The following is a 27,942-nucleotide window of genomic DNA, read 5'->3' as shown; positions in this document are numbered from 1 at the left end:
ACTTGCCAATCAGAAGGTCGGCGGTTCGAATCCCCGTGATGGAGTGAGCTCCGGTTGCTCGGTCCCTGCTCCTGCCAACCTAGCAGCTCGAAAGCATGTCAACTGCAAGTAGATAAATAGGTACCGCTCCGGCGGGAAGGTAAACGGCATTTCTGCGCGCTGCTCTGGTTCACCAGAAGCAGCTTCGTCATGCTGACCACATGACGCGGAAGCTGTACACCGGCTCCCTCGGCCAATAAAGCAAGATGAGCGCCACAACCCCAGAGTCGGTCACGACTGGACCGAATGGTTAGGGGTCCCTTTACCTTTATACACTATTTACACAATGGGCCGCATGTGATTGGCTAATTCCGGGATTCTCCTGTAGGCCAATCAGGTTGTGGATTCACTTCCACCTGGAGCTGGATTGGGTGGCTCCTGCAGACCAATCAGACTGCTGCATTTTGGATCCTGTTCAACTCAGTACATAACACCTACCAACTCTAGAATTCTGTGATTCTATCTGCAAGTGTGCTTTGTTTCCCTCCCTCTACCTACTTGCCTCAGAAATAATCCAGCTGACCTCAATACCACTAAGAAACGCAAAATAAGCAATACATGTTTCACTCAGGTGGAAACAATGATGTATACTTGGGTAATTAAGGGATCTGGAACAGGGGCATGAAACTGTTAAGGTCACACACACATAATCCACTCCTATGTCAACTGAATAACCATCAATTTAGCAGACATTATCAAAACCCATCTAGACAATAGGCTTTTAGGACCCAAATGTTGGAACACAGAAGTCTGCACCCACATGGGATCCATCTGTAAATTGTACACCATTGATACCATTTAGAAAAGACTCAGCTCTTCATTTAGATATCACTGCTCCACAGTCATCCATAACAGCCGTGAACCGATAAGGACACTCAAACCCTGCATCCTAGATAGCAGTATAAAAAAATCATCCCTTCCTCCAAATGTCTTTTCAGAACCCACTGAGGTCCTTCCTTTTTTAACAAGTCTTTTAAGTGAGGATTTTTATTCCATGCTGAATCTGTATTGGATTTTACACAGTTTTTAAAAATATTGAATTGTTTTGTTTTTATAAATCTTTCATGTTTTATATTTGTTTCCATTGTGGATGTTTTTATTGTTAATTTGCTTTGAGGTCTTCTACTACAGGAAGCAATTCATAAATGGAAATAAATAAATGAATGAATGAATAGTGAACTGAGGCAGTGAGTGCCAACTGCCAACACAAAATGAGCCACCGACACACACACACACACACACACACACACACAGCCTGATAAAGACTGAGCATACTCAGAATGGTGAATGTCTGTTGGAAAATGAAAACAGAAAACTGCAGGTAGGAGAGAGAATGGCCTGTTGGAGGAAGGCATAGCAAACTGATTGGAGCTCTGAACAAAAGCACTGTTTTTGGTTTTGTTGTTGTTCCACTTGATTACAAAACCTATAAGCAGTGTACGAACAATACAGTGAAAATAAAAACCAGTTAAAACTATAAAATATTCCATTGAGAATAATATTGTTACAAGCTGAGGGGGTAGGCTGTATGCCTGAGCCCCCTTCTAATTCCTGGATTCAATTCTTGAAACATCCAGGCTAGCTTCCTGGTAAGGTAACAGCCCTCTGAGTATGGCTCATTAAGGTAACAAAGGAACTGGCTCTGTGCCAGACAAAAGTGGGTGGGCCCCGCTCTCTCAACCTGCTGGTAATTAGAAAGATAAAAGACATATTTGAGAGTTGTGGTGTATGTGAGCTAGAAGGTAGAAGCAAAGCTGCAGGCTGGGCAGCTGGGAGACAGAACCATGCCTGATTTCTGCTGGAATCCAAGGCTGTGGCTATGGGGGAAGCAAGACCCTCTTGGGCTGTTAATGCTGTGAACCCCTCCATCACAGGCTCAGGTTGTATATATGTGTAAACAAACCATATATTCTGAGAAAACCAAACCCTGGATCTCTGGAATGTCTGGAGCCTGGAGTCTCTGGAATCTCACACAGCTAGGAGCTTGGGGAGGCGTGCTGCAATATAAAGTAACATTTTTTGCAGGGCCCTCTTGTCACACCTTAATACGGAATCTAAGAACAGCAGCCAAGATTCTAATCGTTATTCCCTCTGGATGATCCCAACATCCATGCTTCTATCGGTTTAGAAGCATAAAACGGGGCTACCCCCAAAATTAATTTAATAGTTTCTGCATACACATGACACGGCCCAGGTACAGAGACACATATAAGTTTTTTTTAACTAGAAGAATAAACTCATTTGTATGTTTGTTTGTTTTTAAAGCCTAACAACTTTAAAGTTGGAGTTTAACAACATCTAAAGGACTACAGGTTCCCTATTCCCAATTTAGCAGATTTTAAGTAGGTCCATGCTGGAAGCTTTTGAAGTGGCTTGTGATAAAGTTGTATGGTACGGGCTCTGAGAATATCCAGGATGTACACATAAACAGTTCTCTTTTATTTGTCCTTTCTGCCACCAGCACAATAATTAATCATTTTCAGGTACATCACATGTATTCGCCATGCCAACTTCACTTGCACACATTTTAACTATATGATGCAAATGCCTTCTTCATTTTGCAGGGCTATTTAGTTATTGGTCTCCATGTCATGACTTTCAACTAGTTGGCTAATTGGGATGTTTAGTTCAATGGCATATGTCCTTCAAGAGGCCTGAGCTGCAAGGATATTAATCCACTTCATTAACCCTTATTGAACAGATGGTAACCACTCTCAGATCATCCGAAATTCGTGCTGAATTTAAGCTAGTGATCTAGATGTGACAGGTTGTGTATTGCATTACCCATCTGCTAGGCTATCCCACTGCTTGGCTGAACCTATGAACCAAGCACCCAGGAAACAATAAAATCTAGAATTGCTAGATGCATTGTATTATTTCTGCACGAAAGAATAATTAGTTTATCACTGATGTACTTTCCTGAGTTGGTTCCTGCTGTCTGTCCTTAACGACATCCGATGATTAGCATTTGGACTTTGAACATGGAAGGTGGTGGAATATAGCGTGGAGAATGTGTTACAGCAAGATAGCCATTATCATTTGCCAAAGGGCAACATGGCAGCTTGTGGAACAGCAGGGAATTAAAGAAAGCAAACACCATAGAAAAACAATCAGTGTTTCTAACAGGTTGCTTTGTATCTGCTTAAATTTTTAGATTTACTCCTAAAAACACATTTTTACATAGCCTTATAATGAGTGAAGCTGCTAGTCTACTTAGACCTGTACCAATCTGGATGACCAATCTGGATGACAGTCGAACACCAAGTTTTCAAACTTTCCCCGCTCCAGAGCTGGCAGCAACTGAAACCTGACCTTCTGCATCTAAAATAGTGCTTTACCAATGACGCATGACCCGTTTCCTTGCAGACTTTATTGCACATGTGATCTTTCTGCCAACTCCAATACTAGCCTTGTTCCCTACAACCAAACAAGGGGATATGTGGAGTCACTTTTGGTCACTTTTGCAGAGTCTATGTACATACTCTAGAGATGCATGTAAGTGCTCTTTGTGTGATCAGGGACTCTGCAATCTTGGTCCAACAATTCCACACATACACACACATTCAGTAGCCTCTGATCATGTGTCTAAGGGCTGTTATGAAAGGACTTGTCAAACGAGATTGCTACAGACTTCTAAAATCACTACCAAAACAGGCAGGCCAGAAGTCTATGGGACCATTACAAAATAAACAGTTTTCTTTTGAATACACTAGATGAAATCACACTGAACACAGCAACGTTATCCTAGAAATACTTCAATAACTTGCTTGGGGACTGTAACATACACTTCCGTCAAAATCACTGCCAACCAACTGAGCCGCTGCATCAATATGAGTTTTGGTTATTAAAAAATAAAAGAGCACTTTATTTTATCTGTAATCAAGCACTATATGCTTCAAGTTGCAGTAATTAGATTTTGACACTTGAATTGAGTTTTAGAAAGTATAAAAATGAAAAATGCTAAGAAACCGCTCTGTAATGGTAGGGCTTTGCATATTCTATTATTAACCAACTTACTGTGATTTAGGAGGTGCAATGAAGCAACAAGCAAATTGGAAACAGCTTGGAAGAGCAGGCTTTAAAAAGCTAGAAGGCAATAGCAACTGTGCTGTAGTGACAGCCCGTGTACCACTTCCTGCAGGGCTTGCCCAAGTTTCTTCGCTTGCTTATAAGTTACAGTAGTTCCAAAATTGCTGCTATTTAGAAAGAGAATTTGGAATAGATCAGAAAAAAACAATGGCCATCTGGATAGACTAATATACTAACACATTGACCCTAAAAAGGAGATACTGTACAGGACAATGCCTTTTCATTTCACTGAAGCTAGAATTATTCCCTACCACATATTGACTCAGCATGTCCGATGCACATGCAGGGACTGCTGCCAAACCCTCTGTCCATAGTTCATATGGAAAAATGAGGACTAGTGGGATCAATATGTGACACATTCCAGGTAAGTTCCTGTAATGTTAAACCCTTGTGATCCTCCAGGGTAGTGGTTTTGAAAGTTTCTGACTTGCTCAGCAGGGAAGCTGGCTCTTATGCCAGGGCGAAGGTTGGTTTGGATTAAACAGAGGTATCCTTCTGCAAAGCTCTCCCATGGGTGCTGGCTGGTGATAGCTAGCAGAAGGCCCTGAAATTGGGTGTTTGAAGGTGGAGAATGGGAGCTGCAGTTTGCACGGTGGCTTAACAATCAACCCCTCTTCCCAGGGAACTCTAGGAATTGTAGCTGTGTGGGCGGAATAGAGAACTCCTAGCAACTCTCAGCATCCTCAACAAACCACAGTCCCTGGATTCTTTGTGGGAAGCCATTACAGTTCAAAGAGTTAGGATACTGCTTTAAATGTACAGTGGTACCTTGGGTTACAGATGCTTCAGGTTACAGATGCTTCAGGTTATAGACTCCACTAACCCAGAAATAGTACCTCGGGTTAAGAACTTTGCTTCAGTATGAGAACAGAAATCGTGCAGCAGCGGCAGGAGGCCCCATTAGCTAAAGTGGTGCTTCAGGTTAAGAACAGTTTTAGGTTAAGAACGGACCTCCAGAACGAATTGAGTTCTTAACCGGAGGTATCACTGTATTATTATTTACAGATCAACTCTACAGTGTGCCTATTTTGTATATACTTGAACAACAATTCTATCTCGTTTATTAATTACTTCCAAAATGATAAAATTCTTCAAAATATAAAATAAAGGTAAAATACTACCAGTAATGCATAAGATATAGCAAAAACTAATCTGTATAAAAGTGTGCCCCTTCAAAGTCAGTACTGCGCCCCTCTGAGGTCTGTGCCCTAGGCAGCTGCCTCATTGGCCTAGTGATAGCCCTGTGGGCTACAGCTGTTGCCCAACAATACTACTCTCTTCCGCCTGCACTCCCCCCCCCCTCCACGTCTTCAGAACCCTGCTAACAAGTAGAGTACAGTCAGATCGCAGGCATCTTTTACCAGAAATGAGAGAACCTGTACGTCGCGGTGCTACAGCTTTCAGATTGCATGGTTATCATCCCACGCCTCTATTTGAATGAAAGTTGTATCCTTCTGCTTTAGGGATTGCTCTTGGCTCAGATTTCAGTTCTGCTTCCAATGCTTGAAACTAGCAAAAACATTGCATGCTAAGACGCATATTTTACCATGCATTATTTACAAGGCAGCATATTTACGTAGGAAGATAGCCTTTGGCAATGTTTAGGGATGTTATCAAAACTCTGCAATGAGCAGGTAGGCAGGGAGATGAAAACAGGTACACACTGTAAGGCTCCTATTAGTATGCCAAGGCTCAGTGCCTAGATCCTCTCAGCATTACTGTGATTACGTTCACATGAGGTACCATTATATGTATCCCGCTTGACTGGATGCAGGTTTGTGGGACACATACATGCACTTGCTGGGAAACACTTTTAACCGAATAATATCTTCAGTTTAAACTGCAATCGTAAACACACTGATTAGGGAGTAAGTTCCACTAAACACAGTGGAGATGCACTTCTGAGTAAACGTGCATAGGATTGCATTGTAAGACACGTGCGCCTGCTATTTTGGGATAGATAAGAAGGTCAGCAGGATTCCTAATGTCTGCATTCTCGTTGGTAGAAAGTAATTAAACAGCTTTCGTTCAGCAAATGCGCAAACGATGCATCTCTTAATGCAGTCCATTCGCAACGCTTCAATAAATCACAGGCTAATGAACAGGAGTGCTCAGTTTGTTTTAATTTATTACATTTTAATCTCATCTTTGTCACCAGAGGCCCAAGTGTCCTGTGGCTAGGAGTACCTTTTACCAGTTTCGTCTGGTTCGCCAGCTGCAGCCGTTCATGGCCAGGGATAGCCAGACCACGGTAGTCCATGCACTGGTAACTTTGAGGCCGGATTACTGTAAGGCATTCTATGTGGGGCAACCCTTGGGTCTGGATTGGAAGCTTCAGCTGGTGCCAAATGCTGTGGCCATATTGCTGATGGGAGCTTCTGGTCGAGACACCATGTGACACCATTGTTAAAACAGCTGCAGTAGCTGCCCACCTGCTTCTGAGCCAATTCAAGCTTCTTGCATTGATTTACAAAGCCCTGAACAACTCAGATCCAGGATACATCAGGGATCACCTGAACCCTTATATCCCAGCTCGATCACTGAAATAATTTGCAGAAACATCTTTGGTCATACCCTGAGTTGTTGAATAATAATAATTTATTATTTATTCCCCAGCCACTCTGGGCGGCTTCCAGAAAACTGTTAAAATACAATAGTCTGTCAAATATTAAAAGCTTCCCTAAACAGGGCTGCCTTCAGATGTCTTCTAAAAGTCTGGTAGTTGTTTTTCTCTTTGACATCTGGTGGGAGGGTGTTCCACAGGGCAGGCACCACTACCAAGAAGGCCCTCTGCCTGGTTCCCTGTAACCTCACTTCTTGCAGCGAGGGAACCGCCAGAAGGCCCTCGGTGCTGGATCTCAGTGTCCAGGCTGAACAATGGGGTTGGAGACGCTCCTTCAGGTATACTGGACCAAGACCGTTTAGGGCTTTAAAGGTCAGCACCAACACTTTGAATTATGCTCAGAAATGTACTGGGAGCCAATGTAGGTCTTTCAGGACTGGTGTTATGTGGTCTCGGCAGCCACTCCCAGTCACCAGTCTAGCTGCCACATTTTGGATTAGTTGTAGTTTCCGGGTCACCTTCAAAGGTACCCCCACGTAGAACACATTGCAGTAGTCCAAGTGAGAGCATGCACCACTTTGGCGAGACAGTCTGCAAGAAGATAGGGTCTCAGTCTGCGTACCAGATGGAGCTGGTAAACAGCTGCCCTGGACACAGAATTGCCCTGCACCTCCATGGACAGCTGCAAGTCCAAAATGACTCCCAGGCTGCGCACCTGGTCCTTCAGGGGCACAGTTACCCCATTCAGGACCAGGGAGTCCTCCACACCTGCCCGTCTCCTGTCCCTCCCAAAACTGTACTTCTGTCTTGTCAGGATTCAACCTCAATCTCTTAGCTGCCATCCATCCTCCAACCGCCTCCAGACACTCACCCAGGACCTTCACTGGTTCTGATTTGAAAGAGAGGTAGAGCTGGGTATCATCCACATATTGATGGACACCTAGCCCCAAACCCCTGATGATCTCTCCTAGCAGCTGCATGTAGATGTTGAAAAGCATGGGGGAGAGGACAGAACCCTGAGGGACTCCACAAGTGAGAGCCCAGGGGTCTGAACACTTTCTGAACACGGCCCAGGAGGAAGGAACGGAACCACTGTATAACAGTGCTCCCAGCCCCTCTAGAGGGTCCAGAATGATGTTATGGTTGATGGTGTCAAAAGCTGCTGAGAGCTCCAGCAGAACTAGGAAACAGCTCTCACCTTTGTCCCTAGCCTGCCGGAGATCATCGGCCAGTGCGACCAAGGCAGTTTCAGTCCCATGATGAGGCTTGAATCGCGACTGGAATCTCGTTTGAACAAGAAACCAAGCCTTTAGTGTCATTGGCCCAATCCTGTGGAACACCTTGCCACTAGAGATTCAGTGAGCACCTTCTGCACCAACTTTTAAACGCCCGCTGAAAACTTTTTGTTCAGCCAGGCCTATGCAGGCAAGTAAGAGTACATCCATCCCGCAAAATGGTCTATTGATGTTTTTAATTTCTTTTTTGCTTTTAGCTTGTTCTTAACTTTTTACGATGTTATTGCTTGGTTTTATATCGACATAAACTTCTGCGATATATTTTTATGTTGCAGCGTTATATAAATATTCTTACAAATAAATAATAACTCAGCGGTAGACGAATAGAAAAGAAGGAGAAGAAGCAAGGATCCTTTGCCCTAGTGGAGCTTTGGGGGTCAGCAGTGGGGCGTATTCGCAGGGACTTGAAAATGGTTCTTCCTAGGACCCAGCGCAGCTTTTCGGCCGCGGGCAGAAGCACCCACGCGGGCTGCTTCCTCTCCGCTTCTCGCTCCGCCTCCCGCAGCCCAGCCTCGGAAGCAGCCATGAGTTTGGAAGCGATCCGCTACCGCAGGGGATCCCTGCAGATCCTCAACCAGCTCCTGCTGCCCCAGCAGAGCCTCTACGAGGAAATCGGCAGCGTGGAGGACGGCTGGAGAGCCATCCGCGCCATGAAGGTGCTACGACGGGGAAGGGGAAACGCCTAAGGGACCCGAGCGATTTCGGGGCTCCTTGTGCTGCTCCCCGGCTAAGGTCTCGCACCTTTATCAGCTGCACAGCAGGCAGCGGCTCAACAGGAGAAGCTCTTGCCACGTGGAGGGGCAGTGATAGGGGAAAACAACTCCCTTTTGAGTGCCAGCCCGCAGTTTGGGCGGTAGAGCTGCGGGACTGTTTATCATTCGGATAAAGGAACCCTACAAAGAGTGGCAGGCAGAGGATCCAGAAGTGAAGGCATATGAGCAGGATATTTTTTTCCCCGTATCGTGGGGGGAGGCAAAACATTACCGACCGAAAAGAATGGGGTTCATCGTGTGCAGAGGTGGATTTTCTTTTAAAAAGGCAGGGCACTTGGCTTTCTCCTTCGTGGCCAAAAATAAAGTTTGTAATTCCTGCTTACGAGAAGAGTTCCATCTGTTTAGCAGTAGGGCATTCAGAGTTGAGCTGATGCAGCTCCTGTTCAAAAAGTCCTTTGCAGGAAACTAGCGTGACAGGCAGGGTTTGTTTCTATTTATAAAGACACGCCTGAGGAACCTTTGACCTTCCAGATGTTGCCGAACGACAATTTCTTGTTGGGGCCGATGGGAACTACAAAATGGAGTGGGGTGGATGGGAACTGTAGTTCAGCTACATCTGGAGGGCTAAAAGTTATCCATTACCTGGTTTAGAATATGTGATCTCTTCTCCCCCCACTGAAGGTCTGAAGTAAAGCAGGCCAACAAGAACTGACCACATACGATTCTGCTGTTTAACTTGCTAATTGCTATCCATGTTCTTTAAATTTTTTTCTCCTAAAGTTCCCATAAGAGGCCATTAAAAATCAGTTCCCTACGGCACATTCTGTGTTAGGAGTGACATAAAAAATTATCACACGTAATCTACATGCCAGTTGAACTGTGTGCAGCATTGCCATGTGCCTTGTGGAGAAGACACGTGTGTTCAAGTGCACTTTGCACATGCTAGAAGGATCCGTGTCCCAAACAAAAATGCTTACACTCCAGTTTCCTTTCCCTTAGGTGCGAGGTGCTCCAGCCATCGCCATTGTCGGATGCCTGAGTCTTGCAGTGGAGCTGCACACCAAAGGAAACACAGAGCAGTCTGTGGGCAGCCTTGAAAAATTTGTGGCAGACTCGCTGCGCTACCTAGAGAGTGCCCGTCCTACTGCTGTCAACATGGCCCGGGCAGCTCAGGAGCTGGGCCACTTTGTTCACCAGGAGGCCAAGCGTGAAGGGAGCACTGTGGAGAGTTTGCAAGAAAGGTGAGGGCTCAACAGCTTCCCAATCTCCCCACACCTTTTTTTTTAGGTGAGAACACACAGGTCAATGTAACCTCTTATTATAGCGTGATCAGCTGGGCGGAAGCCATGTTGGATAAAGACCTGAAAGACAACAGAAGCATCGGGGAGCATGGGGCACGCCACCTCCTGCAGCACGTAGGGAAGGACAAGGTGACTGTCATCACCCACTGCAACACGGGCTCACTGGCCACTGCTGGGTATGGCACTGCGCTTGGTAAGTTATAAATTGATACCTCGGGTTACAGACGCTTCAAGTTACAGACTCCGCTAACCCAGAAATAGTACCTCAGGTTAAGAACTTTACTTCAGAATGAGAACAGAAATCGTGCTCCGGTGGTGCAGCGGCAGCGGGAGGCCCCATTAGCTAAAGTGGTACCTCAGGTTAAGAACAGTTTCAGGTTAAGTATGGACCTCTGGAACGAATTAAGTTCTTAACCCGAGGTACTACTGTAGTTCGGAAGCGTCACCTAAGCTTAAGTACAAAACATGGGAAAGGTGCCCCACAAAAAAAGGTGGGGCACCTTTCCCATGAGTTGAGGTTTCCTCTCCCAACCCTCTCATATTTTTCTCTGGTTCCCCAATGTCCCTCCCTGGCAGATAAAGGAAGGAGCTAGGAATCCTAGCTGCCCTTCTGAAAAGGCAAGGTTGTATATGGAGTGACACCTGGCACCTTCTCCCTAGTGTCAATATTTATGATGTTTCTTGGTAGGTGTCATTCGCTCTCTGCATGCCATGGGTCGTCTGGAGAAGGTCTACTGCACAGAGACGAGGCCGTACAATCAGGGAGCCCGGCTGACTGCTTACGAGCTAAAGTATGAGGAGATCCCTGCATGCCTCATTACGGACAGCATGGTGGCCGCCCTCATGAAGCAGCTCGTTGGTGCAGGTGAGCGCTGGTGTGCTTCTCTCTCTCTCTCGTTTAGTTTGGCCCTTAGCGTTGCATTTTGGTTTAGCAAGGAAGCTTGATATGTAGCAATCAGGCTGCCTTCTGGAGGTAGTTTTGCTATTGGAACAGCTGTTGGTGGCTCGAGCATCTCTTGAACACGGAGGAAGAACTGGGACAATTTAGCCAATGTGGCACACTGGTTTGAGTGAGGAACCCAAGTCTGAGGACGCAGGCCCTCTCAGAGACTCAGGACATTTCCAGCTTTTGAGGCCCTTAAGTCAGTGGCATCTAGTGTCCTCTGGACTTGGCAAGGCTGCTGTAAGGTCACAGGGGTGTGGCCAGTGATGTCACAGGGGTGTGGCCAGTGATGTCACAGGGGTGTGGCCATGTTGTTCTGCCCCTTCCTTGTAAACATTCCATGGACACTTAAGCACTGCGATTTTACGATGACTTAGCACTCAACTAAATTGAGAAGTGTCTTACTTTGGTTTAGAAGCGGTGCCTGCTGTCACAGTTGCTCCTCTGCTGAGAGAAAAGTTATGTGGCCTCCACCCGTTCCGATTCTATTTTTTTATCATCTTCCTTTGCAAAGATACAGCGGACACTTAAACATTACAGTTTTATTAATACTTGGCGCTTAAAAGTGTCCTTCCTTGGTTCAGAAGGGCTACCTGCTGTCAGTGTCTAGAGTGGGCTCGTGTCACACTGAATTCCATGGGGATTGCTTTCTCTGTTACCTGTCTTCCAAGGCTAAACATGCCACAAATTGTTAGCATAAGCACTGCTTCAACCATCCTGTAATGGGCAATTTCAAAGGGAATCAAGTGCAGCATGCAGCTGGGCATTTTTTTGATGTGTATGGCGCTTGTCATCCTTCCCCCCCCCCTTTTTTTTACCCCAGCTGTCATCGTGGGAGCAGACAGGGTTGTTGCCAATGGAGACACTGCGAACAAAATCGGCACCTATCAGCTGGCTATTGCTGCAAAGTACCATGGGATCCCCTTCTATGTGGCAGCACCCAGCACCTCTTGTGACCTGACCTTGGAACATGGCGGGAAGATCGTTATTGAGGAGAGGCCAAGTGAAGAAGTGACGCACATCAATGGTGTGCGGGTTGCAGCACCAGGTACCGATGCGTGGGAAGGACATGTGCAAAGAAATGGGTCATTCAGTGGGACATTTCCATCTTCAGTTGCAGTGCTTTAACAGGTAGACACACCAGGCTCTGTACTCCAGTTTTTACAGTAAGCCTAAATGAAAGTCAAGGAAAAGTGGCCCAAGTATCTCAGAATCCAGCAGAAAGCTACTTCTCTTTGGCCAGGCTTGGCCATCCTGTGACCTTCCCAATGTTAGACTACAACTCCCATCACCCCTTCCTTTTCGAAATGCATGGGCTCGTTTGGAAGGAAGAGTGGAATGCAAACGTAACAAACGAATAAATCAAAATAAGCAAGCCTTTCCATTTCCACTCCATCCCCATAATGTTTTGATTTACGTATTTAGGGACTAAACATCTCTGAGTTCTTGTGACAATGTGCCTTTTCTTTTGAGGTGTCTGCATCCTATTTGCAACACTGGGATAATGAAACATAGAAGCAGAGATTGGGGGCGTTGAGCTAGGGCAACCTTTACCATGCTGTTGGACCGACTGTATTCTTTCTGCTTCCTAGGCATTGACGTTTGGAACCCAGCCTTCGATGTCACCCCTCATGAGCTGATAACCGGTGGCATTATCACTGAATTTGGTGTCTTTGCTCCCGCTGAACTTAAAGCAGGACTGACACAGGCAGCGAAGAAAGTCTGAACATGTTGAGCTGGGCTGCTTTCTGGATTTCTGGAGAAGAGTGTGACAAGGATGAATCAGCTGGAGAGATCAGTATTGGAGCTTGGTGGGATATATTCCTAATTCAGCTCTCTGGCTTTGTATATCTACACTTGTCGATAAATACTCGTTACCATTCCGCCAAACCAGTGGGGTCTATGCAAAGGACACATACTTTCCTTGTGTCTTATGCTGCAGATTGGAAAGCCAGATCAGAAGGGTTGTTCATGTTTCCATCCAGTTACTGTACAGCATCTGTATTAAATAATACAGAGGGTGGTTATCTGGATTCTGAGCCATTTGTGGCTCTTTAGATCCTTTGCTTCTTCCTCAGCCAAGAGAGATGTTCCTCTTTTACTGGAGCAGCAAAGAAGAGTTTGAGACTTCTTTCTCACTACACCCTTAGGGCACAACTTAAATCCTTGCATATTCTTTAGCTCCTTTGAAAGAAAGCTGTGAGGTTCCTCTTTGCACAAAAGCAAAATTAATTCATGTGTGAGCTTATCTGCCAAATTGTAGCTAGCTGCTTTGGTTTTGCACTCTGTATTTTGCATATTCCCTTTTTCGCTTTGCAGTGTACCATGCTAAAATAGACTTCCTTTGACACAATGTGAAATTGTACGAATGCTGCATTCTACTATTATTTGGCTAGATTGGTGGGCACTAGGGTATTGGGGGCAGGAACACTGTTGATCCGCTTTTCTCTACTGGACTGTGTAGTGCTTTTAAACAGACTCATTCGGTTTTCTAAAAAATACAATAAAAATATTTAAGCTGAATTTTATGTTTTAAGCACATGTAAGAAGCATCGTTGAAGGCTTTGTCCTGGAAGGCAGCATATAAATGCCAGGAGTGAAACAAAATAAATTGGGGGGTGGGGGTGGGGAGCCTGGTGTAGGAAGAGGTAAAAGAGTGGAGTGAAAATCCATTTTCTGACAATACCTTCTGTAGTATGTAAGACTTGGTTTTCTGGACCAGACTAAATTTACATCAAATCCAGCTGCCCCTAGGAGGCTTGCAAGCAGGGCAACAGGAGAGTAGTCATCTACCCTTGTTTGGTTGTCTGCTAATTAGAGTGAAATTTTGCGGAGTTCATATAGGGAACATGAATTATTTGTTTAAAAGAGCTTTTCTGTTTTGTTTACCTTGTAGGGCACACGGTTATTATTTTATGAAATTTTTAAAGTAATACTATGCAATGTCAAAACATCATTCTCCCCTCCAAAGTTACACTAATATGAATAGGTCTGCTAAGACTTCAGATGGCCTTGTTTAATTATTTCTTCATCGTCTTAATTTAACAATTGTTCCCCTAAAGTCTCACTTGTTTAGTTCTTTGACCCAAGAAGCTGTGATTCTCTGCACAACTGTTCTGTACCCTACTGGTTTTGACTCAGGAAATCTGTACAATACCCCTGTTTCCTGTACTCCCATCTTGAGTACATTTGCATGGCTGAAAAGTCACATTGATTAGCTGTTTATTGCAGAGGAGATGGCAAGCTTGAAAGAGAGTGGCTTGACTCAAGTCCTCTGGTGGATTCGTTGCCAGTTCAGATTTGGCTGTAGGATTTTCTTGAGCTACTTTCAGCAGGACTTACTTTCATGTATGATCAATACACATGATGCAGGAGAGCTGGGAAATGCCATAAAATGGAGAGTTTTGTAACATTTCTACTAAGTTCCTAAAAAGCTATCTAATAGCTGTTCCAGCTGCTAGCTCTTCTTACTCAAAAGATTTTCCATGAATTTTAGAGAAGGCTCTTCAGTAAACCTCAATTTTGATGAATATGATATGAACAGCATAAATAAATTTAGGAAGTTATTTACTAGGATAGGTTTCCCCAGCCACTCTGGGGAAGTGGCTTTAAAAGATTAAAAATACATTAAAACAGTCAATAATAATAATAATAATTTATACCCCGCTCACTTCCCCAGCCACTCTGGGTGGCTTTCAAAAAAATATTAAAATACATCATTAAATAAATAAAACATTAAAAGCTTTCCTAAACAGGGCTGCCTTCAGATGTCTTCTAAAAGTTTGGTAGTTGTTCTCTTTGACATCTGGTGGGTGGGTGTTCCACAGGGTGGGTGCCACTACCAAGAAGGCCCTCTGCCTGGTTCCCTGTAACTTGGCTTCTTGCAGTGAGGGAACCGCCAAAAGGCCCTCAGCGCTGGACCTCAGTGTCCGGATAGATTGATGGGGGTGGAGACGCTCCTTCAGATATACTTTAAATGTCAGCACCAATACTTTGAATTGTGCTTGGAAACGTACTGGGAGCCAATGTAGGTATTTCAAGACCTACATTAAATACATTATTCATTAAATAAAATACATAATATACATTATTCATTAAAAGCTTCCCTAAACAGGGCTGCCTTCCGATGTCTTCTAAACGTCAGACAGTTGTTTAATTCTTTGATATCAGATGGGAGGCCATTCCACAGGGCAGGCACCACTACCGAGAAGGCCCTCTGCCTGGTTCCCTGTAACCTCAGTTCTTGCAGAGAGGGAACCGCCAGAAGGCCCTCGGCACTGGACCTCAGTGTCCAGGCAGAACGATGGGGGTGGAGATGCTTCTTGAGGTATACTGGGCCGAGGCTGTTTAGGGCTCTAAAGGTCAGCACCAACACTTTGAATTGTGCTTGGAAACATACTGGGAGCCAGTGTAGGTCTAATTTAAGGAAATAATCCTCTGCATGAGAAGCTGGAATAAAGCGCACCAGTATGAGTTAAGCCATCGTAAAGTCACACCAGGTCCAAATTCTGTGCAGAAGTTAGGCTGCTCCATCTGAAGCCTTGCAAAGGAAAAACACGTCTTTAAAACAGTGTTCTGTGTTAGGTCATGTAAGCTAGCTCAATGGTTGCCCCTTCCATGCCTGTTTTGGGAGACTTACACCATCCTTAGCTACTCCAGCATATTATACTCTGGCTGAGTTGGGATTGGGGATTTACCACCAGCTGAGCCAGAGATCTGGTGCCTCCTAAGCTCATCCTGGTGGATCTTGCCATACCATTGCCTCCTAAGAGTGGTCCAAATCTCTCTTCTGCCATGCCAGATTGCTTTATTCAAGCTGCCATCTCTCAGCTTTAGCACCCATTCCAACGTGGGCATAATAAAACTTTTGAAAGGCAATTGTCGAAACCACTGTGATAGTGTATAGGAGGAAATGCTACTAAAATTTAACATATGCTACGAAAATGCTGAGTCGTCTTAGCAGAAACTCAGCAGTCTTGCAGCTGTAAAAACCACAGAAGCTATGCCAGAAAGAGATATGCAAACTTCAGATAGAAAAGAAGGATTTCTGCATGGATGTCAGCCCCATTTTAGGGTCAAATTAGACATGATGCATCTTATGCAATTGGCAATGAATGTTTAAAATTGCAGACATGATGGGGCTCAATTTGGGTAGAGACCCTGACATGATGGTGGTGGGGATTTAATTATTTCAACCCCTCCTGCAGTCCTGTTGAGGTGGGTGCCTACTATCTGCACTGAGAAAAAAAGTTTCCACTGGAGCTCTGCCCTAAATGCAAATAGCAGGGATCGGACCCCAATCCAGTTCAGGAGCTTGGAGGGAGCAAGGGGTTAATTTCCCCAACTCTTCATGCCAGTACCATGCAATTAACGTTTCAAAAATCCATTCGTATAGTGGTTAATTTCTGTGAATGTCATCGCATCTAGTTTGGCCCCGAGTCTTTTCCGATCATCTGGGCATAAACCGTTCATTTAAAATGTTTAACTTGGCCAGGCAGGGCTTTATGATACATAAGGGATTTCAAATTCCTAACAAAACGAAGGAGGAAAATAGAGGTCAAAGGAATCTCCGTTTATCGTATAGATGAAAATTGCCTCCGGTAGGTTAAGTTGGCTTGATTGACCATCATTTGCAGCAGCTGCAGATCTGACCTTACGCTTTAAAATTTGTTTCATCAGTTAAATGAACTGGATTTGAAGCTTTACCAGTGTGTGTTATGACTGTTACACAGCTAGTGATCAAATTTGCAATAGCAGCCTGATCTGCACAGCTAAGTTGCATTCGACTGAGTCTAATGATTTTTGTTTCACCAACTCACAGATGGGCTCTTGATGCACTGTGTTCATGAAAAGTCCTAATGTGAAAATTTGCTTTAAGGTCAGGGTAATTTAAATAGTCTGTCAAGAGAAGCTTTTAGAAAACCCAGTGTGTGACTATAATCCACAAGATTTCTCATAAGGCATGCCTTATATTAAGCATTGATTTTGGCACTGTTCCTTCAAGGGGAAAACAGCTCTGTCAGCAGTGTGGGGTAATAGTAGGTGTTTTAAAAATAATTTCTTTCTCCAGAAGTTGTAATGCCTATTTAATGGTCTTGTTGGAAAGGGTAAAACCAGTGATTGTTCCTTAAAAAAAAATCAAAAAACACCTGGCATTTCAACTGCATTGTGGGTCAAACAATTAGCAATCACCCAGCAATCGCAGAATATATTCATTACACAGTGCAGATGTTGGTATAACCACCTGAGACTTTGCCAAGACCAGGTTAACCAATAATTTACTCACTACAGTGAGTGATGGCACAGCCTATGTACAGGCTATTGCTCTTGTTTTGTTGCATGCAAGGTGCCATATGTACAGCTTCCAGTTCACAAACAAATACTTTAAAAAAATAATAATAGTATTTTATTCCCACTGTTGCTTGCAGATCTCAATTTTTTTCTTTTCAACAGAAAAATAAACGCCACATGGGTTGTTTTGACTGCTGATCCACATGCAAAAATTAGTGGGAGGGGTTAGGCTTTACCATGGAGCGATTTCAAACAAGGAGACTCCAGAAGTAACCAAGAAGCCCCCTGGTGCTTTGGGGTTGCTCAAAAGCCGAAGATCAAGAGTCTGATAGCGCAGAATGGAGCCTCCTTCATGTGAGAGAGACAGAGGGAGGTTGTGGGCTACCCCAGGTGAGAGAGGGAGTGTGGGAGCTCTTGCTAAAGCCATTTGCTTCAGTTGGTTAAAGTCTGCCCTTTCCCCCTCCCCCATGTATTTGGTTATATTGTTGAACAGATTCTTGGGCTGGGGTATTGTTCACGAGGGGCTGAGAGAGCTGTTGCTGTTATTGATATTATTGTTGTATCTTTAGTTTTAGATCTTATGATTTATGTGGAAATTGTTTCCATTTGGTTGTGTACTTTTTGATGTGTTTTATTATTGTTTATGACTTCTGTTAATGTTTGTAATTATGTAAATCTTATCATGTTGTAAGCCGCTTTGAGCATAGTTTCAACTATGGAAAGGCGGCATACAAATAAAATGATGACGACGACGATGAATTGGAAATTCTACTTTTTGTCCCTGCTGCGGTATAGGCTTGTTTTACATGGAATTTTGATATGATTATTTTTATTTTTATTTATTTATTTGCCTTGTTTTTATGGATTTTTATTTTATTTCACTATTCCCTGCTTTAGGATTAAATGTTTGGAAGGTTTGTATGAGGAGTTTCCATTTGTTTCAATTCTATTGCAGTTTTAGCTTTCTGTGTGTTTTAAATTATGACTGTAATTTTTTTAGTGATCATTTTATTGTTTTATATTTTCTGTAAACCGCTTTGAGGGTTTTTTCTTTCCTGCAGTCAAGCTGTATATGAATTTAATGAAATGAATGAATAAATAAAATACTCAATGAAGATCAGGTTATCAATACTTATAAATAAATAAAAACAATGAAAGTCTCATCTCCAGAATTTACTGCTTGTTGATGGTCATGAAAATGATTATAGGAGCAGGTGGACTCTGACAAACGGTACTGTGTTCACATGTAAACCTGGACACAGAATGGGAACTGGGGGCATGGACAATGTATATCCTAAACTCTTGGCAGTCTTTTGTGTGTGGTTAGATTTAGCTGCCATCATAAGTACACATATTACACTTATTAGGGTGTAAGTACACTTATCATCACAGGGTTTGGGCTGGGTGTTCATCAGTATGCAGATGATACCTAGCTCTACCTCTCTTTTAAATCAGAACCAGTGAAGGCAGTGAAGGTCCTGGGTGAGTGCCTGGAGACGGTTGGAGGATCGATGGCGGCTAACAGATTGAGGCTGAATCCTGACAAAACAGAAGTAATGTTTTGTGGGGATGGGGTGGGTGGGGGTAGGGGACTCCCTGGTCCTGAATGAGGTAACTGTGCCCCTGAAGGAGCAGGTGCAGAGCCTGGGAGTCATTTTGGACTCACAGCTATCCGTGGAGGTGCAGGTCAATTCTGTGTCCAGAGCAGCTGTCTACCAGCCCCATCTGGTACGCAGGCTGAGACCCTACCTGCCTGCAGACTGTCTCGCCAGAGTGGTGCATGCTCTAGTCTAGTTATCTCCTGCTTGGACTACTGCAATGCGCTCTATGTGGGGGTACCTTTGAAGGTGACCCCAAAACTACAGCCAATCCAGAATGTGGCAGATAGACTGGTGACGGAGTGGCTGCTGAGACCACATAACACCAGTCCTGAAAGACATACATTGGCTCCCAGTACATTTCTGATGGCGGTTCCATTGCTGCAAGAAGTGAGGTTACAGGGAACCAGGCAGAGTGCCTTCTCGGTAGTGGCGCCCGCCCTGTGGAACACCCTCCCATTAGATGTCAAGGAAATAAACAACTATCCTACTTTTAAAAGACATGTGATTTTTTTATTTTTTTAAAAAATTCTATTTATTAAGCTTTTGCAAAATACATTAAACAGAAGAAAAAACAACAACACACACTTTAAAAGACAAAGACAAAATAAGAAAGAAAAAAGGAAAAAAAGAAAGATTCAGAGAAAGAAAAAAGAAAAGAGACTAAAAAGCAAAAAGACAAAATCAGATCACCACGTTTCGCCATACAACAAACAAATTTGCAAACACTTGACCTCCATCCAACTCGGTTTAGGTTAGGTAATCTTATAATCTTTCTGCAGTTGTATTATACTAACTCTATACATCGCAGGTGTTAAATTCCGTCCACTGTGACTTTAATAATTCCCAAATTAACTTCAATATAACTTAAATATTTATTCCAATCGTTTTTTAGTTTTGCTTTATTTTGATGCCTAATTCTTTGTGTCAATCTCGCTAACTCTATGTATTGAAACAATCTCATTTGCCATTCTCTGACCGTGGGGGTGTTGGGGTTTTTCCAGTTTTGCGCTATTAAGATCCTGGCCGCCACCGTAGCATACTGAAAGAATGTTTGGTCCTCACTTTTGATCTCCTCACCAATCATACCCAAGAGGAACGCCTCCGGTTTTTTAAGGAAGTTATATTTCAATATTTTCTTTAACTCATCATAAATTTGTCCCCAGAATCTTTTCACCACGTCACAAGTCCACCACATATGGAAGAAGTTTCCTACCTTAGTTTTACATCTCCAGCAAGTGCTGTTTCCGGTTTTGTACATCTTCCCCAGTCTTGCCGGGGTGATGTACCAACGATACATCATTTTTTCCAAGTTTTCTCGGAGAGCAGCACATGCTGTGAACTTCATACCCCTCTTCCAGAGTTTCTGCCATCTGTCATATTCCAGGTTATATCCAAGGTCTCTGGCCCATTTAACCATAACTCCTTTCACTTCTTCATCTTTAGTTTCCCAGTCCAACAATTGTTTATACATTTTGGAAAGAAGTTTAGTGTTACTTTCTAAAATTTCCACCTGGTATTTCAACTTTTTTTCACTCATCCCTAATTTTTTATGATCATACTACATGTGAAATTTTTAATGTTTAATGCTGTATTGTGTTTTTAATATTTGATTGGGAGATGCCCAGAGTGGCTGGGGAAACCCAGCCAGATTTGTGGGGTATAAATAATAAATTATTATTATCAGCCCCAGCCATCATGGCCTGTTGAGATGGGGCTGTAGCACAAGAACCTCAGCAGAGCCACAACCATGGGTTCCCCATCCTTGAATTAAGGATTCAATGCCCTCTTATTATAGCCTTGGTCTTCAGTCTTTTATTTGTAATGTTCTGCCTGCTTTGATATATAACCACTGTGGATCAATTTAGTGGTGGACAGAATTTGTACACCCAAACCTCAACCCCTGTAGTCACTTGTATTGGTTCAAATACTTTTGCATTTATCTACCATAGATTTGTCGAGCATTTCTGAAAACATTTAAAGATTCAGTGAGTGGTGTGTTTCTGCGCACACAAACAGAGTAAATTTAAATGTTTGTCCCCTGCACCGTTATTAAGCACCACAGTATTTCAATGTAGCCTCCTTAATTTCTGATACAGTTTGGGGCCACAAATGCCATATGCATTTGTGTCATCAAGGTAGCATTTTAGAGCTACAGGACCTGTTTCATATGATTTGCCCACACACTAAAAGTACATATATTCTGCCACTAGGTGGCATATAGACTCTGTAAACTGTTCTAAAATGATCTCATCAGGAAACTTTCTTTTACTGGATTCACTTTTAAGTCATTCAGATTAGTTCAGTAAGTCCACTTACACTATTCATGTTTCTCGTCATTTTACTTGCTCTGTAAAAGCCTTCTTTAAACATAAAAAATGGAGTTTTAATACTGTATGGGCAGAATTCAATACACTTCTTTTCTTTTTAAAAGAAACTTCATCAGTGGCTACATACACTGTTAATGGGTGTATTTTGATATAGTTAAAGTAGAATTAATACTTCCTTAGCCTCATCTTTCAGAAACTTTCACACACCGTTGCTCATATGTGTGATACCAAACAACATTGCATCCTACCCCATGTCCAGATGTCTATGTAGAAACGACTCTTCAACAAAGCTGAGAGATGAATTCATGTATTGCATTCCACAATCAAAATACAAAGTTGGAAAAATGTATGTCACATTCCTAATGAGAATAAGAACTAGCCACATAACTTTACTTTCAGCACCTTAACCAGCAGGAGAGATGAAGCTCTGCAAACTGCATCCCAAGCTTCTGCCACCATAAAGCTTGTATCCAGCATAACTCTGCCCACACTACATGATGTCCATTTCCTCTCCTTCTCCTAAAAAAGGTAAGGGTAAAAGAACCCTGACAGTTAAGTCCAATCGCAGACAACTCTGGGGTTGCAACACTCATCTCGCTTTACAGGCCGTGGCAGCCAGCGTTTGTCCGCAGACAGTTTTTCTTGGTCATGTGGCCAGCATGACTAAGCCACTTCTGGTGCAACAGAACACCGAAACCAGAGCAGTGCACAGAAGTGCCGTTTACCTCCCCGCCAGAGCGGTACCTATTTATCTACTTGCACTGGTGTGCTTTCAAACTGCTAGGTTGGCAGGAGCTGGAACCGAGCAACGGGAGCTCACCCCGCTGTGGGGATTCGAACTACCGACCTTCTGATCAGCAAGCCTAAGAGGTTGAGTGGTTTAGACCACAGTGCCACCCGCATCCCGCCTCCTTCCCCTACACCCCCCCAATCTATCTGGAGCTGATTTTAAAGCATGGAGGGGAAGGGGAAGGAAGAGGCGGTTCCATTGCACACATGTCTGTTGCATTAGTGGAGGTGGGAGGTTGGACAAAGCCTTAAGTCTTTTATATATTTATAAAGATACTGTCTTCATTAAAAATATATATATATTTCCCCGAGAATCCCGGGACCTTAGCAAGACCCCATACATGGCATATTGTGATTGACATCTGGGTGGTCCCATCTACTTGTCAAAGTTGGTCTACAGGAGAGTTGGGGACATATGGATTTGGCCTACCTGCCAGCCAGATGCATGTCTCTCCCCCCCCCATTGTACACCCTTAAATGGGAGCCTCTGAAAAGGGTGAAAAGTCAGTTTGAATCTGAAGCAATAACTCCTAGTTGAATGTTCTTTTATGTAAGCTACATTTGACATATAATATTCCCCCAAAGTAAGGCTTGTTAACCCAAACTACTTTGAGACATTTGAGTATTAGCTTGGTTCAATAATTTCCTGTGCAACTTCCAGACTCTTGTCTGTTATAGCACCCTTGAATTAGCTGACCTTTGCATTTACTGGCATTTATTGTGCAGATGACAACTTCCCTGTGTGCTCGTTTTAGCAGGGATTTTTAGCTAGTGAATATTTCGCACACCCTTTAGAATTTAGCATTTCTTCAACAACAATAATAATAAAAGTGCAGCTATTATATTATATTATACAATAATAAAAGTGCAACTAGTTTTTCTTTTCTTTACTTTAAGATAGTTTGTCGCCCTCATCTCACGGGCAGCATAGGAGTATGCTGAATTATCTTGTCTTCATTTGTTCTAAATAGAACCTGATTAATAAGAGGGGCGAATTTCAAATAATTAAAGAAAAAAACATTCTCTGCGCATGAGATGTACCTGCAATCAGTGCTTAGAGGTTAACTACAGTCTATACTGTAATCAGAAATGGAAGGAGCCAGAGTTCATAAAATTGTTCTTCCAGTTTGAATGGCAAAAATTTCTATCCTTTATACATCAAGTTCCAAACAGAACAGAATAAACAGAAGTCCTTGTCACAGGCAGAAACCTGATTTTGTGTGTGTGTCTGTGTGTTACTTGAGGGGGACAAGAGATGCAGGCAGATTTATGGGGGAAAGACAAAATCAGGAAGAAATGTGATTGCAGCCATTACAAACCCTGGGAGGTGAACACATTGTGTGTGTGTGTGTGTGTGTGTGTGTGTGTGTTTCTATCCCCTTTGAGCTTCCAACTTGTGGAATGTGACTGTCTGAACCAGAGAGCTTTTTTTTTTCAATCCATGGAAGCTCCTGACACATTTTGGAGCACTGGAAAAATCAGGGTTCCAAAATGCACAGGTACAAAGCAGCATAGAAAACTGCCTTATACCAAGACCTTATCTCAACTGCCTTAACCCAACAGCCCATCTAGTTCAGTATTACCTACACTGACTGGTTTTCTCCAGGTTTTCAGGCAGGAGTCTGTCCCAGCCCAATGTGGAGATACCAGGGGTTGAAACTGGGGACCTTTTGCATGCAAGACCGATGCTCTTCCCCTAAGCTCCATGGGCACAAGAGGCTCCGCACTGCAGAGAGTCACCTTCCACAAGCCGAAAGGTGATAAAAACATCCCTAGAGTGAGCATACTTGCCCCCACTGCTTCCCTTCACATGTTTATTTCCCAGCAGTTGTAACACCTACATAGGGGTTACAAGAAGCAGCAGATGTTGGAGCAGCAGCAACAGCAGCAGGAGGAGGAGCATTACAGAAGCCAGAAACAGAAGGGAATAAAGACAAAACAATCAGCTGTACTCAGATCAGTTAAAAACAAACAAACACAACAGTGCTGGAGAAAAGGCACAGTGACAAGATCTCGGTAGCAGCAATTTCACTGGTGAAGATGGGTGACGGCCATATTTGAGAAGACGAAATCGAGACCTACATGGGTGGTGGATGTGACTTCAGAGGTTCCTGAAACAAAGAACAGGAGAGTATGAAGAAAGGAAGATGGAACTCTGGAGGGCAAGGGCAATAAGCTATAAATGCATGGCCAGGTGGGGGTGGGGGAATGGGGAAGAAGAAGAAGAAGAAGAAGAAGAAGAAGAAGAAGAAGAAGAAGAAGAAGAAGAAGAAGAAGAAGAAGAAGAAGAGTAGTTTGGATTTGATATCCCGCTTTATCACTACCCAAAGGAGTCTCAAAGCGGCTTACATTCTCCTTCCCTTCCTCCCCCACAACACTCTGTGAGGTGAGTGGGGCTGAGAGACTTCAGAGAAGTGTGACTGGCCCAAGGTCACCCAGCAGCTGCATGTGGAGGAGCAGAGACGCGAACCCGGTTCCCCAAATTACGAGTCCACTGCTCTTAACCACTACACCACACTGGCTCTCGTATGGAATAGTATGGAATAACAGTACACTTGGGAAGGGGAAGGAAGGAAAAATGCCTGTGTGACTGGCCCACATCCTAGTCTTCCTTGGGACTCACATTTGGGGATTTATAATAGCGTATATTATCTGTATGCAAATCAGTGGAGAGACCTATACCCCACAAGGCTCTTCTGCAGAAAACTGTTATGTTGTTTAGCGACTTCTGATTTGCTAACATTTTAACTAAATATTCATGTTTTCCATAGATTCAGTTCAGCCATCAGGAAAAGCAAATTGCTAATGCTTTTAGGGAACCCATTAGTGACAAACAGCAATCTGTGTTTTTAAGGAAGGGAAGCTGTTATTTTAGAGAGCGGAGGCTGTCTGTGCCATTTTTATCCTCTAACAGCAGAAAATCATTTTCCAGGTGTGTTTGCTGAATATTTTACCAGCATTTGCTTCTCAAAGAGGTCAGGGAACTTACAGGAGTAAAATGGCTTGCCATTTATTTTATTGTATATTTAAAAAAACCAACACATGTAAGTTAAATGCCTGGATATCTTGGACTAGTAATGAAAGAAATATTTTGCTGTGACTCATTAGTGGCTACTAGCCCCAATGGCTATGCCTCTGAACGCAACTTGCTAGGAATTATAAGTGTGAAGAGTGCTATTGTACTCCTGCTTGTGGACTTACCCTAGACATCTGGTTGTGAGAGTAGGATGCTGAACTAGATTGGCTTTAAGCCTGATCAAGCAAACTACTCTTACATGCTTATCAAGCAGAGTGTCTGTCACCCAGTGAAAGCCACCTGTCAGGAATATTCTTGAAGAGATCAAAGATGACCCTGAGGTTTGAGAAGCAAAGGTGATATTGTTGACCCACAACAGGAGCAGCAAACTCACGAAGGTGAATGTTTTCACTTCCAAAATGAGCAACTTCATGCTCTTAGCATTTATGCCAACCTAACTTAGTTCAGTAGCAGGTGATCATGAGTTAGGATCTCAGTTTAAGGACAGGGTTACATAAATGAACAAATGAATGAACAGTGGACCAAACTAATTATATAGACCTTTGGTCAATGAAGGCAAAAATTAGAGGTGAATTGAAACAAGGCCAGCAGAAGATGAGGACCAAAGTCCACAAGACAGCAGTGTAAGTAGAAGACACCAAATATATATGCAAAACCAGTAGTCACCAATCTGATGCCCCCCAGATGCTTAGGGATACAACCTCCATCAACCCCAGGGCTGTAACTGATTTTGATTACAATTCTCATCAGCTCCCATCAGCATAGCCATGCTTGCTGGGGCTGATGGGAGATGTAGGCCAAAACAGCTGGAAGGATGAACAGCTGGAAGGATCAGCCAACAGACTCTTTTTATGTTCATCCTTCCATCTAGTCCACGAGGTTGGCAAAGGCTGTCGTAAATCTTACAGTGTTTCCAATTACTATAAGCAAAGGGCTGGCTATGTGAACAAAAGCTAGTTATAGTTGTTAAAGGTTGACATGGGGTTTTGTGCAAGCAACCAAGAAATGGCATGGTTTTTTTGGGGGGGGGGCACTGGTTCTGGCTGTGTTGTTGTCATACTAACTGATCAACTGGATACAACTAAAGTTTCTCAGGCTTCTAGGCACCATAGTCTTTCTTAAGTCCAGCCAAGGAAGTTGTATTTCCTGACACAAGGGAAAAAAGCATGCTACCAAGTACTTTTCCTCCTGTGGCCATGCGCTTGAGAGACATGTTTAATGTATTATCCAGATAGGCGAAATGAATACTGCATTGAAAGCCCTGGAGAGGAAATCCTATATCAGAGAGGCCCTCTAGTCACATTTTATTGCCGGATAATTTTTATCCCCATTGCTTCTCCAGGGAAAATAATATATACCTGGTAAGAGAAGCTTAGTTTACTTATTACAGTTCCCTTCTCTGAGTATTACACTTGCTAAGAAAAACAGATGGAAGAGTCTTGAGGAAAAACATCAGGGGGTAAGTATTAATGCTGAGTTGAGGTGTGGAAAAGAGGATTAACAATTTAAATTGTGAAACTTGCTAAGGCAGGGGAACAAAAAAGATGGAAACACGTTACAGAAGAGCAATTAAGGAAGACGGATAGATCAAATAGCCCTTGGCTGTAAAAACTGAAGACATTTTACACTGAATTGCTATCCTAAGTCGAAAGAAGCACCCCAAAGGCAATACTATGGGATTAAACTGGTAAAGACCCTGTTTAACCTTCATGTCTCATTTTCATTTCCTCCAGTCAAAAATAGGGCTTCTGAGAACAGCATGCTTGACAGAGTTTACCCTAGTTGTTCATAAAGTCTTTAATGGGCAATTTTAGGTTGGACTAGGAGTATAAAGTATAACAAAATGGAAATGGCTAAATAAACAACAGAAAGCCTCATCCTGGGGTTGAAGAAACTTTTCTCCACTGAAGGCCACATTCCCTCAGGGCCAAAGTCACCCCACAGTCTTACTTTCTCTCTAAAGGACATCAACAAGTCACAATATTTCTCTCTCAAATCCACACCTTTCATTTAAAACACATGGCTTCCTTCAAAGAATCCTGGGAATTGTGGTTTATGCTTTAAAGGTAAAGGGACCCCTGACCATTAGGTCCAGTTGTGGCCGACTCTGGGGTTGCAGCGCTCATCTTGCTTTATTGGCTGAGGGAGCCGGCATAAAGCTTCCGGGTCATGTGGCCAGCATGATTAAGCCGCTTCTGGTGAACCAGAGCAGATCACAGAAATGCCGTTTACCTTCCCGCGGGAGCGGTACCTATTTATCTACTTGCACTTTGAAGTGCTTTCGAAATGCTAGGTTGGCAGGAGCAGGGACCAAGCAACGGGAACTCACCCCGTCGCGGGGATTTGAACCACTGACCTTCTGATCGGCAAGTCCTAAGCTCTGTGGTTTGACCCACAGTGCCACCCACATCCCTTGGTTTATGTTTTACAGAGCTGCAATTTCTAGCCCCCTTTGCAAACTACAGTTTCTGTTGTCCTTTGGAGAGACCATGTACTTTAAGTGTATGGCATGTCTTCAGTCCATGAGTATGGACTGCTAATGGTCCTAGGTCTTCCTCTTTTCGTCACATCCACCTCACCCCATCCACACCCATACACACCCCTCCAGCCATTCACAAGCAAATACATCTACAGAGAGAGAGAGAGCGCAAGAGCACCTCAGAACATTAGTGATATAAAAAGTTGCAGGATTTCAGCAGGACATTACAGGATATGGACTGATTAGTAGTGAAGCAAGATGATGACCCCCAAATTCTTACAGGCCCACGTAGTATTGAAAGTGGGGTCACATATGACCGCCCCTGTAGCGTCATAGGCACAACTTATCATGGGTGCGCAATAAAAAATAAAGGACGTCTGGAGGGGGCCTAATTGTAAATTGTTAGCCACAGTGCTGTTTCACACATTAAATGAAAGCAAAGCCAGGTTTACTACCACAGCTGCTGTCAGCTCTC

The 27,942-nt window shown here is 43.5% G+C and overlaps 1 protein-coding gene across 1 annotated transcript; it reads left to right on the top strand.

Moving 5' to 3' along the window:
- Nucleotides 1-8,482: 8,482 nt before the first annotated feature.
- Nucleotides 8,483-13,466, top strand: MRI1 (methylthioribose-1-phosphate isomerase 1). The gene is made up of 6 exons (XM_081911930.1): nt 8,483-8,642; nt 9,699-9,940; nt 10,024-10,193; nt 10,689-10,865; nt 11,767-11,991; nt 12,536-13,466. Exons 1-6 carry the CDS (start codon nt 8,511-8,513, stop codon nt 12,667-12,669), a joined length of 1,080 nt encoding a protein of 359 aa, XP_081768056.1. The 5' UTR covers nt 8,483-8,510; the 3' UTR covers nt 12,670-13,466.
- The last annotated feature ends 14,476 nt before the right edge of the window (nt 13,467-27,942 follow it).

Source organism: Podarcis melisellensis (genome assembly GCF_964234715.1).
Source record: "Podarcis melisellensis genome assembly, chromosome: 5".
NCBI lineage: Eukaryota > Metazoa > Chordata > Lepidosauria > Squamata > Lacertidae > Podarcis > Podarcis melisellensis.
The sequence above is the reverse complement of the archived record's forward strand: the minus strand, read 5'-3'. Positions and strand labels throughout refer to the sequence as shown.

Bases quoted from the DNA above. Each gene is read 5' to 3' on its own strand.
- MRI1 (XM_081911930.1), top strand. From the start codon at position 8,511: ATGAGTTTGGAAGCGATCCGCTACCGCAGGGGATCCCTGCAGATCCTC. The intron at 9,941-10,023 runs GTGAGGGCTCAA...CTCTTATTATAG, and splicing joins GTGGAGAGTTTGCAAGAAAG to CGTGATCAGCTGGGCGGAAG. The intron at 10,866-11,766 runs GTGAGCGCTGGT...TTTTTACCCCAG, and splicing joins GAAGCAGCTCGTTGGTGCAG to CTGTCATCGTGGGAGCAGAC.